Source organism: Pogoniulus pusillus, chromosome 8 (genome assembly GCF_015220805.1).
Source record: "Pogoniulus pusillus isolate bPogPus1 chromosome 8, bPogPus1.pri, whole genome shotgun sequence".
NCBI lineage: Eukaryota > Metazoa > Chordata > Aves > Piciformes > Lybiidae > Pogoniulus > Pogoniulus pusillus.
The window spans coordinates 27,964,455-27,981,817 of NC_087271.1; the positions used below are offsets into that span (position 1 = coordinate 27,964,455).

The 17,363-nt window shown below is 39.7% G+C and overlaps 1 protein-coding gene across 1 annotated transcript in view; it reads right to left on the reverse strand.

The window, feature by feature from the left end:
• Positions 1-725: 725 nt before the first annotated feature.
• Positions 726-17,363, reverse strand: part of ADGRL4 (adhesion G protein-coupled receptor L4) — an 88,802-nt gene continuing 72,164 nt past the window's right edge. The window contains exons 14-16 of the mRNA XM_064147863.1: positions 5,929-6,020; positions 4,167-4,335; positions 726-3,685 (exon numbers count right to left, since the gene is read on the reverse strand). Coding sequence (XP_064003933.1) covers positions 3,623-3,685; positions 4,167-4,335; positions 5,929-6,020 — 324 coding nt within the window. The 3' untranslated portion in view covers positions 726-3,622. The remainder of the gene's footprint in view (positions 3,686-4,166; positions 4,336-5,928; positions 6,021-17,363) is intronic.

The window sequence follows — 17,363 nt, forward strand, 5'->3', positions numbered from 1 at the left end:
ATCTCTTTTACCAAATCAAAGAATGTTTAAACTTCCTCCACAGATTAAGTTTTGGCTTTTTAAATCTCATCTATACAGAATTCAGAGAAGGAGGTTGGACTTCTGTGCCTAACTGGCATCTGGCAAAAATGTGATCCTGAACTGGGCTTTAAGGGACTATGATGGCAAAGACATTAAAAGTGCTAATCTTGGTGAGAAAAGGAATGTCAAGGTATCACAGCCTGAGGCATCAGCCCTGAAAATATTTGTTCATTCAGCCTAGTGTCACCATATACAACATGACTTTATATTCTTGTGCATCAAGCAGGTCATTAAGATGCATAACTTGGCAGAGTTATGGCTGACCCATATTTTGAGTTGAACTGGAGAGTGAAGGAATGTCTGGAGTAAATTTGAACAGTATTAGTGGTATTTTTTAATGCCTAGTCATAGAATCATAGAATCATAGTCATGGAATCAACCAGGTTGGAAGAGACCTCCAAAATCATCCAGTCCAACCTATCCCCCAGCCCTATCCAGTCAACTAGACCATGGCACTAAGTGCCTTATCCAATGCCTGCCTGCTTCTTTACCAGTAGGTAAAGAGCACAGCTGATCTGTCCCTCAGTACAACTCTGGTAGACTGAATCTCCCAGAGGCTGTAATGATACCTCCTAGACGTTATGGTTTCTTTGAAATAAACTTCCAATTATTTGAGGAAATAATGATTTCAGAATAAACCAGTGTTTCTTATTGCAGACCTTATTTATTATATTCTGAAGCACACCTTGAAATGCAACACTGAACACAAATTTCTCTTTGATTGGGTTAATGGAAACAATTTCTCTCTTCAGCAAGCACTTGCTTTCAGAGTGAAACTTGAACATTTTACATTTTATCTGTCTTGTCAATCATTGATTAATTTCTTCTTTTTCCTTTTGGGCCCACCTGAAGATGTCATGTATCTCTCAAAAGCATGTAATATGAAAGGATGCTGAACAAAGTTTTCATTTTTCAGACCAGTCCAGTAGCTACTGGTTGATCTGACAAATATATCAGGCAAACTTCTTTTTGAAAAAGCAATTTGGTCAGCTGATGAATGGCACTGGAGTTCATTTGCTAAAGAAAATCACAATTAATGCCTAACTGTTAGTTTTCTGATTTGGTATTTCATGCCATAGAGTCATAGAACAATTCAGGCTATAGGGGACCTCAGAAGGCCATCTCATTCAACCTTGCTGCTCAAAGCAGGGTCAGAGATGAGAGAAGGTTGCTGGCAACTTTATCCAATTGTAAAAAAAAATCAAAGAATTTAGCATAACCACACAATCTCGCTGGGCAACCGTTTCCAGTGCTTGACTGCTCATAGTGGAAAGGTTTTTATTCATATCTTGCTGAATCCTCTCTTCTTTTTCAATTTATGCCCGTTGTCTCTCTTCCTCTTTCTCTGCTAGGTTGGGGCTTATGTTACTAAAGGCTGCAAAAAATAACCTCTTATTTCTTGTCAGTATTTCTGCATGCATTAGGAGGGACAATTACAGTATCCTTTAAGCTCTAAGGCAATGGATTTAAATATATTTCCCCTGCTCCTTACGTGCTGTGTTAAAAGATGAAAACTCATCCTTGTATGTAAGGAAAAGAGAATTTCAATGACAGAGCACTGGGACAGGCTACGCAGAGAGATTGTGGAGTCTTGTTCTCTGGAGACTTTCAAAACCCATCTGGTTGCATTCCTGTGCAAACTACCCTAGGGGATTCTGCTTTGGAAGGGTGGTTGGACTAAAGACTTTATGGTGTATTTTCTTTGCAAGGAACTTTTTCAGACTCACTGAGCATGCTGCAGTCATTATGCATTTACTGGAGACAGACTCACTATAGGTGACATTTCTGCAGGAGATCAAAAATGATTTATTAGTAGATATCCTTTTAAAAATCCTCTTATACCCAATATGTATCTGCATCTTTCCAAACCAAGAAGAATATACACAACAGGAAAGAAAATACAGCAAATCATCCAGGGCAAATTATATATAACCATGAGAACTTTTACCACTGTATTTATTTAAATGAAGGGAAATATTGAAATGTGAAAGTTGAGTTTATTGAGTTTATTCACATATTTTACATTTGAAAGACCAACAGAGATTATTTTATTCTTCTTTAGAAAACGGACCTGGTTTTGGTTTCCAAAATTTTAACAGACATAGAATATGTGAAGCATGCCACTGCCATGCATACAATGAAGGCCTTGTGTTTGTGGAAAAAAAAAGAGAAGCCAAACAAACGAGACCATTACCTACAAAAATGCTTCCTTCAATATAAATAAAACTCAGAGCAGTGCTTTATTTTAACCGGATTTACTAACACCTACCTATTTACAGTGCCTTACTGCTAAAAATACTGGGATTCATCTGAGATCCTGGACACTTCCTAAGAAGGCCATGTGGACTGAGGATTGCTCAGCACTTCATATAAGCTGGGTGCTAAAAGGGTGAAATTAAAGCGTATTAGTTTTAAAGGTAAGATGGCACAGGTGGTACTGCTGATGCATTGTGTTTCTATCCTGGTGCAGCAAACTTGTGCCTCAGATATTCCCAATGATTTCAGTAGGTGCAAGCTGCTATAGTTAAACACAGGGTAAATGCTTCAAAACCAGAAGCTTCAGAGGAAGACAACTGCTTGACTCAAAGTAGAGAAAACTATGCTGGGTGGTATTGGGGCACATGACCTTGAATTTGAATCTTTGTTCTGCATGGGTGATTTCTACTGCTTTACTTTTACAAGGCCTGGATTCCAGATATCTCTATCAAGGGACAAAGTTGTGAAAGCATCTTCTTTCCACAGCCTACAAAATCATAGTGCCAGTTCAGCAGATCTCAGGCTTTTTGGCAATTAAATAAAACAAGAACCAGACTTTTCCCCAAAATATTCACAAAATAATCATTCACTTACAAAATGGCCATCCCACTGTTCTCATATCAGGCTTGACCTCAGCTCTTTAGATAGAAACAGTTCTTTTAAAGTTATAAAAATAAAGAATTGATTAATATACAAATGCATATTTCAGAGTGATAAGAGGAAAATATTAAACAAATTCCTTTTAAAATCTACTTTAAATTAAAAGAAATGTTTTCAAAAGTCTGGGCTGGAGCAGATCTTTATCGATTGGCTCTTTAATGGAACCCATTCCCCGCAGATGGCCACACATAACTTAGTGTAAGAAGGTCATTACTACAAAAAGACAGTGAATGTGTTTCCACTAGAAAAGCAATTCATAAAATCTGCTGTGCCAGTTGGCTTTTGGTATCATGCTTCCAAGAATGGCAGACAATTGTAATATTAAAATCAAAATCTGAGTTGTCAAATGTCTTGAGCTTCTTTGGAAATTCCCTGGTCTTTGTTAATATTTGTTTTGCAGTAATCCAGGTTGTTTTGTGTACTGTTTGTATACAGCATTATACAAATACTTTGCATGAATGCACAGAAAGGCACAAAACCAGTCACTAGTTCAGTTAAGAGATATGTCTGCTCACTGGGTCATTTCATACTTCCACAATACCGCATTTTTCTGTAATATCCACAACAATATCATCCAGGTTGCTCCCTTCATCCATTGAGACACTGATGCATGATTTCTTTCCATTTATCTCAAGCAGCCAAAACAGCAAGGAACATTTTTGAACAACCTATAATACTCTTCTTGAATCTGAAATAAGAATACAAAATTCAAATGTGAAATAGATTTATATGACTTTAGACTCATTTGGTACTAGTCCTGTCACTAGATGTTTTAAGGTGGGGCTGCTTTTGATTCCAAGATGGAAGTGTCATCTCAGTGTGTTGTGGATGAATCCTGCTACTAACTGGAAAGACTGGAAATGAGTTTTATTTCACACCTTGCATTATTTTGTTGGGTTAATGGCACTGTGGCCAGTTTTACAACTAAAAAAAAAAAAAATTTCCTGTGTTTCATACATTGGTGTTAAAACAGAGGAACTATGTGAGAAGGTAAAAAGGTTCTGTCTCCTCTAAAGGCAATAGCTAAATTACCCCTCTTTCGTTCCTTCCTTCATTAGTGGCACAATTTCCTTGTTCTGATAAAACATTTACACCACAACTCCAAGGTTGTGCCTTTTTAGGCTCATGAGACTGCCTGAGTAACTTCCCACAAGGAATGGGAGGCTTACCTTCCTGGACAATACACAAAGGAATATGAAGATGAACATCCCCTGGAATGCGTTGAAGATTGTAAAAAGATATGCAGTGACCACGGATCCCTGGACAACGTGAAGAACTCCAAATATCCAGGTGGCCCCAAGGAGGAATAGGAGAGCAAGAGCACCTCTGGCACAGGATCTAGAGAGGTAGGAAACAGTGAGCAACATGAAAGCATGTGTTATTTTTCATTCTTCACTGGTTTTTTATGGTGAGTGCTGCCTAGGAAGTTTTTTTCACAGCTGCAAAAGCCTGAGAAGTGCAAATGCATGGACTTCTCTTTAGGGTGTGCTGTAGCACTGTGGCACAAAAAAGCTCACTTAATCACTTCAGAAGAGTAAAGGAGTAAAACTGGAGGGCCTTGAAACACTGGCGTCTTTAATCTTCAGATATATTTTCTCTGGTGTACTGCAGCACCATGTGATTTGATTTAAATCTACTGTTCATGTAATTCCCTAAGGAAAAACATATGTCTGTTATGAGGCATTCCCCCACTTTTCCTCCTCCCCCTTATCTTCCACAAAATATAACCCAGAAAAATGTACAGTATGCTCTTAGGTCAGTACATGTGCATCACATCAAAGGTTTCCCAGGCTGCCTCTCAGGTTCACTGCAGAAGAAGGTGACAGTTGTAAAAGTAGGCTTTCTGTCTTTCATTCTTTCTCCTTCTTTTAAAAGAAAAATATTTTTCTTTTACAACACAAATACTCTCAAACATTCCTGGGCCAGGGTATTGATGTTTTAAAATTATAGGGACTGATTTGCTATGATTTCCACACACAACACCCCCACCACACACACACCATGCTATAGACCCCTGCTCACAGACTTGAGCAATTACAGCATGGTGTCTTGGAAATGAAGCCACTGATTACTTTCTTATTCATTCTCAGCCCAGTCATTGCAGGACTTCTTTTTAACAACAGACATTTTTAGCAGTGTTCCTCTGAAAATGAATAATTTTCAACTTCATTAAAACCAGCTCTCCACATGAAACTATGAAGGGTGAGGAATAAGAGAAAGTAATCAATCAAACAATTGCTAAATCCTAACTATAAATCTAGTGCAATGCATTGAAACTGCAGGAGTGTTCCTAAGCAACACAAACAGTAAGTTGTTTTCAATGTTCCCAGTAGTACACTTCAGCTTTTCCTGCACAAACGGTTTTCAAGGTCTCTATAAATCAGTTTTAAAGAGAGTGAGTTGATGGAAAAATCATGGCATCCCATACAATCCCCCCCCACAACCCCCTAATGCCACAGAAGCACAATGTCCTGCTGTAGACTTCTTACAAATAACATGAATGTCTTGATTCTCATATCACTGAATTGCTTGTTACTTCAAGGCAAATATTTTGGTCCCAATTCAGGCCTAAGTTCTGAAATCTGGTTTGGCTTGCACAGAGGCTGTGGAAAGTACTTGAGAAAAAAGGACAATTATTTCTTTAACCTAGCCGTTAGCCTTTGCTCTCTGGTTGATGTGGACCACTTGCATTCTTCATACAGCTCTCACACAACCCCAGTGTTACTGTACAAAATGCTGCTCCCTGGGAATAAAGGTTCTAAAATCTATCTTTAAATCGGTGTGAGGAGATAAAATAAATAAATAAATATATATATTTTTTCCACTACAAATCTTCCAGAAGATTAAATTGCTATTTTTGAGAACTTGCTTTCATCCCTGCCTGTATTTAAATGTACAGAAGATAGAATTTGTATTAAGTGGCAAACTTACCTTATATTTTCATAGCAACTAACTTCTGGCTTTAACATTGCAGTGTGTCGAAATACTTTATAAATAATCACTCCAAAAGCCAACAAATTAACCTGAGAGGAGTGGAGAAAGAACTTTTAATTAAAATCAGAACACTTATGAATTTTAGTAACTGTTACATAGTTAAATGAAACAAGTCAGGTAAAGTTTCTGTGTGTTTAAACCTACAGAATCCAGTGACAGGAGAGGAAAAAGTCCATTCCTTTATGATCCACTTCTGTTAAAAAAAAATATGAGCCCTGTAATAACATTGATCATACAGGGCTGTAACTCTGCCTTATCTCAACAGTATCACTACCAACAGTCTGCAAATGTTTATTGATTTTGTTCATAAATCACTTCAATTTCCTGATGAGAATTTTTTCTCTAAGTAGGGGAAAGAGAAGTGGAGGATATGAGGGGAGAGGAGAGAGGAGAGGGGAGAGAGGAGAGGGGAGGGGAGGAGAGGGGAGAACGGAGGAGAACGGAGGGGAGGGGAGAGAGGAGAGGAGAGGAGAGGAGAGGAGAGGAGAGGAGAGGAGAGGAGAGGAGAGGAGAGGAGAGGAGAGAGGAGAGAGGAGAGAGGAGAGAGGAGAGAGGAGAGAGGAGAGAGGAGAGAGGAGAGAGGAGAGAGGAGAGAGGAGAGAGGAGAGAGGAGAGAGGAGAGAGGAGAGAGGAGAGAGGAGAGAGGAGAGAGGAGAGAGGAGAGAGGAGAGAGGAGAGAGGAGAGAGGAGAGAGGAGAGAGGAGAGAGGAGAGAGGAGAGAGGAGAGAGGAGAGAGGAGAGGAGGAGGGGAGGTCTTTGGGATGTGAAAAATTTCAAGTGACATAAAAAAACCTTTGAGGTCCACACAAAGAATTTTAAAACCCCTGACTTAGGTTGAAAGGCTCATTGCTGCATATCCTTTCTTATATTTTATGTTTATTTCTTAGATGAATAATTTCAGCAAGGTTTTTTTTTCCCCTGCCTTCTTTACACTTCTTCGCTTTACTTGAGTGTGAAACAGAAAAAAACAAACAACCCAAACCAAAGCAAAAAACCCCAACAAACTAAAGCAGTTTTTCAAATAATGTTCAGTTATGGTTCTGAACCTCTGCTCAGCTAGGATTCACTAATTTTTCATTTACATGTAGACAGAATTCATTTAATAATGTGACTATATTTACTTTCTTGCTTTAAAATAATAATAAAACCTTACTTTGCTTTGCAGCATTTAAGATTAAAAAAAAAGTTAGTAAATGAACCAAATTTTATCTGGATGTCATCCAGATACTATTTGTAATTTCTTGGTTGTAATACTTTATAGAATTATAGAATCACAGAATGGTTTAGGTTGGAAGTGACCTCAAAGATCATCTAGTTCCAACCCCTGCCATAGGCAGGGATACCTCTCACTAGAACAGTTGTCTCAAGGTTGGTTCAGCTGTAGGCTGAATAGAATTATTATTTTCCTCAACTCATTTCTCCAGAAAGACTGCCTGGTTTTCATCCCTTCATCTTTTTCCTTGGGAAAAAAAAATCCTCCAAAAAGAAAACAAAGTCTGCTGTACAAACATGGAATCACTTTCATTTGTTAACACCTGTTATGTATGTCCTTAGAACACTTTTGTTGTGTCAGGAGGGGAGTATCTGATATTAAATGCAGGCACTGCTTTAATTAGCTGCATGCTCATACTTTAATAAAGAATAATGTATTTACAATTTGATAAGACAGGAGATAGAGCTGATTAGCAGTTTAGGGAATTAATCCTTTGCTGAATACCTTGTACTTGCACTGATCATGAGAGCTATTCTGAAGCTCTTTATATTTAAAATTGTAATCTGTAATATCTCCTAAACCAGCAATTTTTCAAAGTTAATTATAAGTCAGTCAGCAGTCGTGGGTAATGATATGCAGAGTTACTTTTTATCTTAAATTTGTTGGCGAATAATATATCAAATTACTTGGTGTGCACACTGTAATCTGCATAACCCACCTAATGTACTTATGAATCTGCAAAAGGTAGGGTGAAATGTGATCAAAGTACATGAGTTTGGAAAATACACACATTGCTGCTTCTTCAGAAACTGCTAGCAAGATTGCAGTGCAAACCATGCAACCAAACTTCCTTTCTCCCAACCCATCACCAAACCCACTAATACCAGTGAAAGCCTTCTATTGCCATTAACAGGCTCTATAAAAAGCTCTGTGGGCCAAATCCTCTTATCCTTCAGCCACACAAACCAGCTGCAGAGGTTTTGCTGAGCAAGGATGGGATGGGCAATGGGCAGATGTGAAACCTTATGGCAGTAGACTCCATTTCTCTTTGTCCCAGCAGGGCTCCATTACACACATAATATTGACACTGTCCATTGCACAGGATAATAGGATTTGGTCCTCTTCATCAAAGTAGTACCCATTAGCTATGATCTTTTCATTCATCAATCCATTGTAATGGGAATAATCTGTACATATCAGGGGAATGGGAGAGGTTAACACCATTTCTTGCAGTCAGCTGCCAGAGCACAATTACTGTATAATACATCTCAGGTATCCTTGCAGCAGGTAGTGTTACAGGGTAATGAGGGTGAGCTTAACTTCTGAAATGTCTGGGCATTTATTAAAGTCCAAAGTTGGGTTTTGCCCTGGTTTGAAACACTCCATTAATAAAATATATCTGTAGCAGAGTGCATAGGCTGTCTTTACGCAAAGCTTACTGTCTTAAAACAGTAACTCTTAGGCACCATAGCATTGATACCTCTTTCTTTTTTCTTTTTTTTTTTTTTTTCAACTAAAGTTAGAGGCCTCTGGAACTGCATTTTATCCTTTGGAGGACAAAACAGATAACAATAAAGTTGTTGCAACTGTCTTGTGATACAGAAGCGCAACAAAGGAAAGGAAAACACTGACACAAACTTGAGGGGAAATCCAGGAGAAAAACCTAGCTAATGCTAGTAATGTGTCAAGTGTGGCCTTTACTGAGAAATGGTAATTCAACAGATATCATAAACATAGCATATTCTTCTTCAGCCTGGTGCTCTGTATGTTCTTTACTATCACCATACAGAATCATGGAATCACAGAATTTCTTAGGTTGGAAAAGACCTTCAAGATCATTGAGTCCAATCATTAGTTTCACACTGACAAGTCCTTGACTAAACCAAATCCCTCAGCACAAAATCTAATCACTATGAATTGCTATGGTTGGAAAGGACCACCAGGATCATCCAGCCCAACCTTCATCCCAGCATCCTTGTGATGGTTTGGGTGTTACCCACCCCCCACTTTGGAAAATCACCCAGACTAGACTCAGCAGCTCTGGAAATTGAATGAAGCTTTATATTTACAGCTTAGGTCAATATACGAGCAGATATTTTAAATATATACAGTTATATACAGAAATATACAACTTAAAACATAGTACAGAAGCACAACAGCCCTCCCAGAAACTTGAATCCCCAGGAGGGGCTCTCAACCACCCTTCCACCTTCCTCCCACCCCTCTATCTTACTTGAGATCTTGCCTTCTGTTTAGGGTAGTATGGAGGGTCAGCCAAGGGGTTAGGAAGCAGATGGATTAGTCACAAAGATGGCAGGTTAGGCTAGAGAAGTGCAGCCCACAAAGCCCAGAGAGTGTCTCTGTTATCTATGTTTGTGTTTCTGTTCTTATACATCTCAGCAACCCTATGAGTGAAGTAGACATCACCATTGCTGCCTTTTCACAGCCTGTAATCTAATTCTTCTCACCAAAACATTCTAGCTAGGCTCAAACTAGCACAATCCTTAGTCACTAGACCATAGCCTCAAGCACCACATCCACTCTTTTTAAACACCTCCAGGGATGGTGATTCCACCACCTCCCTGGGCAGCCTGTTCCAGTGTCTGACCACCTGCTCAGTAAAGAGCATCCAACCTACCAATTAGCCTTCACTGTTTCTGAGGAATGTAAAGTAAAATGTTCATGTTGGACAGTTGGAATGAGTAAGAGTATAGAGAAATTGCAGTGAGGCTCAAGAGAAACTGGCCTTTATATAACTGTTATGCCCAAGGAGCCATACATTGTTCAACAAATGGTATGAGGAGTCAGATCAGCCCAAATGTCTGACCAAAGGTACAGCCGCTTCAAACATCTACATTTGTTTCCAAAACTGAGCTTCAAATGAGCAGAAATGGAGGCAGTAGGCTGCCCAAGTAATAAAAAATAGAGATAGGCACAAGGAATTCTGAATCCCCCACGTTTCAAAACAGAGATTTCTGTGTGAGAGACATTGAAACATCCAAAAAGACTTCAGCTGCTACTTGCAGCCGGATATTGTGTTTTAGACTTACTTTGGCTGTAATCGCATGTTTTCGGTTCTGTAATTAAAGCACAATCTTCAGATCTTGTTGAATAAACCTTTGATGATGTTATAATTAATACTGCCTTAAGGTGACAGGCAAGGTGAATGAGAATGAGATGGCAAACATAAGGTGCGCTGTCTCCGGAGAGGCAGCAAGCTGGAGCAGAGCAAAATGTGCAGGCAACTGTGAAACCAAGCTGCGGACAGGCTCTGCACAGGCCCGGACAGGGCCAGCCTGGGGACTGCTGCTGCTGCCACATGCCTGCGCTGGGGAGAAGTTACCTGTGTAATGAGCACAGCTACTCCACAGCTTTGGGCAAACTCAAAGCATGAAATGTTGTGGCACGGACACAGTTTTATCAAGTGAATAACAGCATTACAGTGTGACTTGTGCCTTTGTTTTCAGTGTTATTACATGGCTGAGCAGTCAGAGAAACTGCTGAATGTCCTAAGAGGGGCTTCTCAGCAAGTCTAATGGGCTAAGGGGGAATTGCATTGATTCCAAGCCCAGAACAGATTTCTTGTTGTTTGTTTGCTTTGCTTGTTTTTTATTTAACAAGCCACCTCAAAGTGGGCCAGCAGTGTGCTCAGTCCTTATTGCAAAAAGGAAACCTTTGACATTCTCTTTGCAAGCCAAACACTGTGAGGTGCTGAGCATCTCAGCTCTCCCTCCTCCTGAGATTCCATAGGAATAAGGTTTCACTTAGCATGCTCAGGTGCACTATGGGATGAATTTTAATAATTAATCTATTCTCCCCCCCTTTTTTTTAAGTGGTTAATCAAAGACAAGGGCTGATATAGTAGCAGCCTCTACTCATGGCATCTTCAGGGAATAATTTCTCCTTAAAGACATTTGTAAAAGTATTTTTAGCTTTTGTAGATTCTAGAAACATTGTGGTATATTTATGAACAAATGGTTGGAAACTTAAAACACATTTATGTGGCATAGACATTAAATAAAGGCAATTATTAGGATCCCATGATATCACAATTCTGTAGACATGGGCTATGGTATTTATATATCTTTTTAAGCCATGAAAATCTCCAAGTAGCCACAAATCTAGACGATCTAGGTTTTATTGTGCACTCATGACTGGGTTTAAAGGGGGATGGTAAGTCTTTAGTACATCTTCCTTGGGGAGATCACCTGTGTGAACGGTCGTGAGGATTTAGGACTTTGTAGTGACTTCTGGCCCCATTAAACCAATGGCAGAACTGTGAAATCATAAAACTGCCTCCACTGTTGTGAAAGCTTTACCTCTACACATCACAGAAAGTAGTAGATTCAAGGGATGAGATCTGTGGGCAAGAATGGACACTGATGTAGGTTTCACTCTGCGGATTATCATTTGCATGTATTATGGATACAGACTGTACTATTAAGCAGGATAGTGAACTTTCTCTGCAGCTGTGTTTTGGGGATCTCCATGGTACAGTTCCCATGTTCATAATGGTGATGTTGAGTAAGATACAGCAGGCAGGCAAGAAAGATTTCAGAGCTGTCTGGAGTTGTACAAGTCCTAGGATCCAATCCAACCCACAGCATTGATCTGGATAATTTTCTCTTGTACGGAAATTCGCAGGAGAGAAAAAGCAATTGCAAATTCAGATAAACTTCCTGGTGCTTTCCTAATAATCTTGTCAATGGTAAGGATCTTTTGCTAAAGGAACTAGCCTGGGGAGCTCTGTTTGATCACTCACGTATATGTTAGGGTAGGAAAAAAGGATGTAGCCATAGGGCTAGGATGGCTGCATAAATCTGTTTTCATATTTGCATCCCTCTATTGGTCTCAATACTACCATTAGCTGGACAGAATACTTCTGAATAGGCATCCATAATGAAGGAAAATGCCCAATGGTGGGCACAGGTAGAGCAAGCTGCTGCTGCTTTGGCTTCTACTCCTAGTAGTTCTGGGACCACTACCGCAGAATTTTACCCATCTGCAGTTTGTAGAAGAAAATAGAGTGGCATGCAAGCCACAATATTTACGTGGTTCTTTTTTCATGAGATGAGGATCCAGAAGAGCACTAAGAAACCATCTCATCTATTGTTGAAGCAAATTGTAAGCTTCTCAGCTGATTGCTAATGGTATTTTGCAAACTAAGTAATAATGCAAAAACGAGAATGTAGGTCTTAAAGCACTAAATGTTCCAAGCTGTTGGAGTTTGTGCTAATGGCACATTGCTTAGCAACTGCTATATTTAAAATAGGTCCTTAATTCCACTGTTAAATGTAGGCATTCTGCATACTGGAAGAGTAACAAAACGTTCAGTCCTCGAGTAAATATGATGTTAGTCCTTCACACTGCATGAAAGGCTCTCTGTGTAGGTGCAAAATGATAGTTATTTTTAGTTGAGCTGAATGGTATAAAATACACAAAAATTAATAAAGCATGCAAAACACCTGCCTGCAAATAAAAATATTTGCACTTATGCTGAAGAGTTGTAGTTCCTTTCATAATTAATTTCAATTAAATTATAAGATACTGAGTGGAGTGCTATATCATCATTTTGCCCCATCAAGGTAGCTGACAGCTGTCAAATTTAGTGACTAAGTTCCCCCCCCCCCCCCCTTTCTCTCCTTTTTATTTTTTGAGCAAGACCGAAAAAAAAAAACAAAAACACTTGAAAGCTCAGATAGAAATGGTTCATCTTTCATGGCAGTAGCTCAGTCAGCACCTGGACATCTAGCAAAGTGAAACAGAAAAGGACAAGAGGCATTCAAGAAAATTTTGTCCAACACAATTTTGTTGAAAAATGTCAGTTCATTAGCACTAAAAGACGTTTACTGTTTTAGACTGTACTTGCACCAGGAGGGGCTGCCTGACTAGGGTAGCTTTTCTGATTAAAATCAGAAAGGACACTTGTGAACAGTGAAAGTCCCTGTGGACAGGACAATGCTGGAGACACAGGCACAATTTTCTGTTGTACTTAATATTCAAACTAGGCTATGACCCTTAGTTTCTCCAGCCTCTGTACGAGCTATTCACTGCTATGGCTCCATCAGCCCTGCTGGATCTGTTCCATGCCATATAAATAATTAAATATTCACTGGAGCAGGGAGATCTGAATCTCCCTCATCCTCAGTTCCTCACTCCGGACTATCTAAAGACCGTTCTTTTTTTAACACAGGTAATTATTTAATACAAGTGTGAGTTTTTTAGTCTATTTCCAATACACATGTATTTATAGAATTAAAAAGGAGTTGGTAATTTCATAATATCCTTTGACTTTCAACAGTTATTAAAACACTTTAAACACCAGCCTTTCAAGGCTCTCTAGTGTTACAAAGAAGAGAAGGTATAAGAAAGAAGCAGCTAATTCTAAATATTCAGACATACTCTGACATATTCTGATTCAATCTGAGTACTTTACATTCAAACTTCAAAAACGAAACCCCCAAATCATTCCCTTTTCCTTTCTTAGACTCTGTCTCAATAATTGATGAAACCATCTATATGCTGATGTCAGATCTCACAAAAAAGAATGAGAAAATTTCTCCTGCTGCTCTCTTAGGCATATACTTGAATTTTTTACATATATCGTATTGAATTTGGCTCTTTCAAAAAATGTCTGAAGTTCAGAGCAGCTGTATCTGTATCAGTCTTTACAATGACCCTCATTATGAGTGTTTGAATTAATGAGCTTGTGATGGTCTGAGTTCTACAGAGCAATACATTTCTGTCTTTCTGCCTGGTATGGCTAATGGCTGGGTAAAGTGACAACATCTAGTGGGTCATCGTTATTTCAGTAAGAGGAGAATGGAATTAAGCTATTAACAATACAACAGTTTAAGCTTCAGACTGAAAGTGTATGCCTTATTAATTGCATATAGTTGGACACAAGCTGGCAGTCAAACAGTCTGGGTTTGTCTCCTTACTGATTTATCTCATTACGATGTCCCCAGTGAATATACCTTCTTGAATGCTTTAGGTATACAATGTTATCTGAAAGCAGAAAACTTAATAAAAAGAATAGTAAGTGCCCTTTAGGCAATATTCTGGGGAAATATTTTCAGTGATGCAGGATTAGAGTTATTTTAAAAGTTAAAGCATACCTAAATGAGTTTATTTCACACTCTCTCAGGAAATACATCATTTTCATACAGAGCTACTCTTTATATATGAATACTTCACAGCTATTCTTTTACATATCTCAAGATGTTGATTTGGATTCAATTAATTCTTTCCTCTATATTTTTAAACACTTACAGCAAGCCATAAGTAGATAAATGAATAATGGGGTTTCTTTGTTTTTCATCAAAGCAAATAGCTTCTCAGACTTCTGGGTTCAGTGTTGTTTCTTATTGGATTGCAAAGTTAAACAGCAGCAGCAGGAGCATGACTGAAATGTTGCGTTTGACAGCAGGCTATATTTGCCATTTTGGAGGTGTGAATAGTTGGCAGAAGGCTGTCCATTCCTTCCATAGTTTGTCAGATCCTCTAAGGGATTTGGCACTTTGCTTTTCAGAAGCATTCACAATTCTGCAGTGGATTAGGTCACAAAATCCTATGCTGTGGTTTACTGTCTTACTCAAAGCCACAAAAAGCTCTTTCAATGACCACGTGAGATTGCCAAACAGATTATTCACACAAGATTACTACTGTGAATTTAAATTTTCTTTTCTAAATGCCTGCAAGCAGTGAATCTAAGGGAGAGTAGAATGGTGGATGAAATCGGAGATTTGAGTGAGAAAATGTGTAGTGTGGATATAGTTATTATGTAATTACTAAGAAAGTCCAACAGACATAATCAGTCCATATTAACTATTTAAAGCAAGCCTGTGGTGTCATTTGAATGAACAGCTTAGGGTAAGCATAGTGTTTATCATATTGTGCTTATAACAAGGCAATGTAAAGAATCACCAAGAGAATATGAAGCAATTTAAAAAAAGGAAATGAACACAAACCAACAAAACCCACTGGTTAGGGCAGTTGTGTTCTTTCCTGAAACAAACACACACAATTATATGCATATATATATATACACACACATTGAGGCTTAGTGCAGACGAATGCATTAAGATAGTGAGTGCAGTTTATCTTGCTAGAAAAGAAGTCTGCCTGGGACATTAACCTGCACCAAGCTGAGGGACATCTCGGGAAATCTGCACAGCCAGCTGGCACCTGCGGCTGCTCTTTACTTTCCCCTTGGCATCCACCTGTACTCTCTCGCCTGCTATTCCTGCTTGCTTCACCCTTGATGACAGAGGACACACTTGACTTTACAAGTCTAATGTCCTTTCAGGGAAATCTGAGGGAGAACTTCTTCACAAGCTTTTTCTTATAACACTGCTAGTTACGGTGGTTTAAACAAAAAACATGAACCACCTTTTGAGAATGTCTGAGACCTGTATGATGGATTTATTCCTACATAATAGCATAAAAGCAAATAATTGTCATGTTGTAGACTGATGGCACAGGCTCTTTTTCTAAGTATTTCCAGGGACTTTAGACCAGGGGCTTTAATGACAGAGAGAAGGAAAGAAAAGCCTTCACCTTCATTTTATGTGAAGGTCTTGGTCTTGCTGAGAAGCTGTGTCCATTGGATATGGCAGTATGAAATCTGTAGATTGGAGATTCAAGCTGGTCCTGGCCACTGACTCAGTGATTATTTCGCACAGCAGGTACTGTTGTTGCTGAACAACACTGCAGGTCAAGCTAATTGTTTCAACCAAAGTTGCAAACTCAGTGTTAATGGTACAATATAAATAATGTGTCCAGCAGATCAAGGGTGGTTCTTCTTCCCCTCTACTCTGCCCTGGTGAGACCTCATCTTGAATACTGTGTTCAGATTTGGGCTCCCCAGTTTAAGAGGGACAGGGATCTGCTGGAGGAAGTTCAGTGGAGGGCTACAAGGATGATTAGGGGACTGGAATACTGCCTGATGAGGAGAAGCTGAGGGACCTGGGGCTTTTTAGTCTGGAGAAGAGAAGACTGAGGTGGGATTTAATAAATGTTTATAAATATCTGAGGGCTGGGGGTCAGGAGGGAGTGGACAGGCTCTGCTCACTTGCTCCCTGCAATAGGACAAGGAACAATGGATGTAAACTGCAGCACAGGAGGTTCCACCTCAACACAAGGGAGAGCTTATTTACTGTAAGGGTCACAGAGCACTGGAACAGGCTCCCCAGGGAGGTTGTGGAGTTTCCTTCTCTGGAGACTTCAAAGACCCATCTAGGTGCATGCCTCTGTGACCTGAGCTAGACTTTTTGGTCCTGCTCAGGCAGGGGGGTTGGACATGATGATCTCTTTGGGTCCCTTCCAACCCCTGACATCCTGTGATTATCTCCACTTTGTCCACAATGGCATAAGAAATGTAGTGGAGACACTTTAGCTGAAGCCACAGAGGGGTTAATGAAAAGCAGACTATTATTCTTTCATAAAGAATAATAAAGCCATTGCTAGTCCTTGTAGGTAACTTATTTCCACTAAAAAGGCAGACTGAGTTACAAGAGTAGATATAAAACAATGCTTAAACCACCTATAAAGAACAAAACAAAACAAAAGCAACCATACAGTAAACAGTACAAAGTATGCTTTTCTTATCTAAGAAAGATAACCTGGCATTTTTCACTTATATCCTTTTGGAAAAAAAAGATACACAGAAATTTGCAAAGTATAAATATGCACTAAAAAATGTGGGAGAGGTTGTGATGGAGGTTAGAGGTTGTCCTGGAGTCCTGTATGCCCCTGAATTCCTCTTCCTCCGTGGTTTGAATGGGAGAGGCAAAGGCACGAACAAGCCTGTTTCCCACCCCCCTGCCCTGCAGGTGTGAAGGGGGGTGAGCAAGGGGCCCTTCTGGCATGAGGGGTGCCCATGCAGTGCCCGCGCTGGAATCAGGCTGTAACTGGCTGTGGTCTTCGCGCCTAGGCAGTGGTAACTCTGCTCTTTGTCTAGGAAGGGTATAAATATTGGGGGACTTCCCACCTTTGGGGTTCCTGCCTTAGAGATCGTGCCTGCCTGAGACTTCTCCCCCCACCCCTCGCCTGGCCTGGATAGATTCTGCAGGAGGAGTCCGTGGCGCTCTGCTCCGTAGCACAGCTTCCCTCCATTAGCAGCCTTTGTGCACCTGAATACCTCTTAACGACCTCTTAA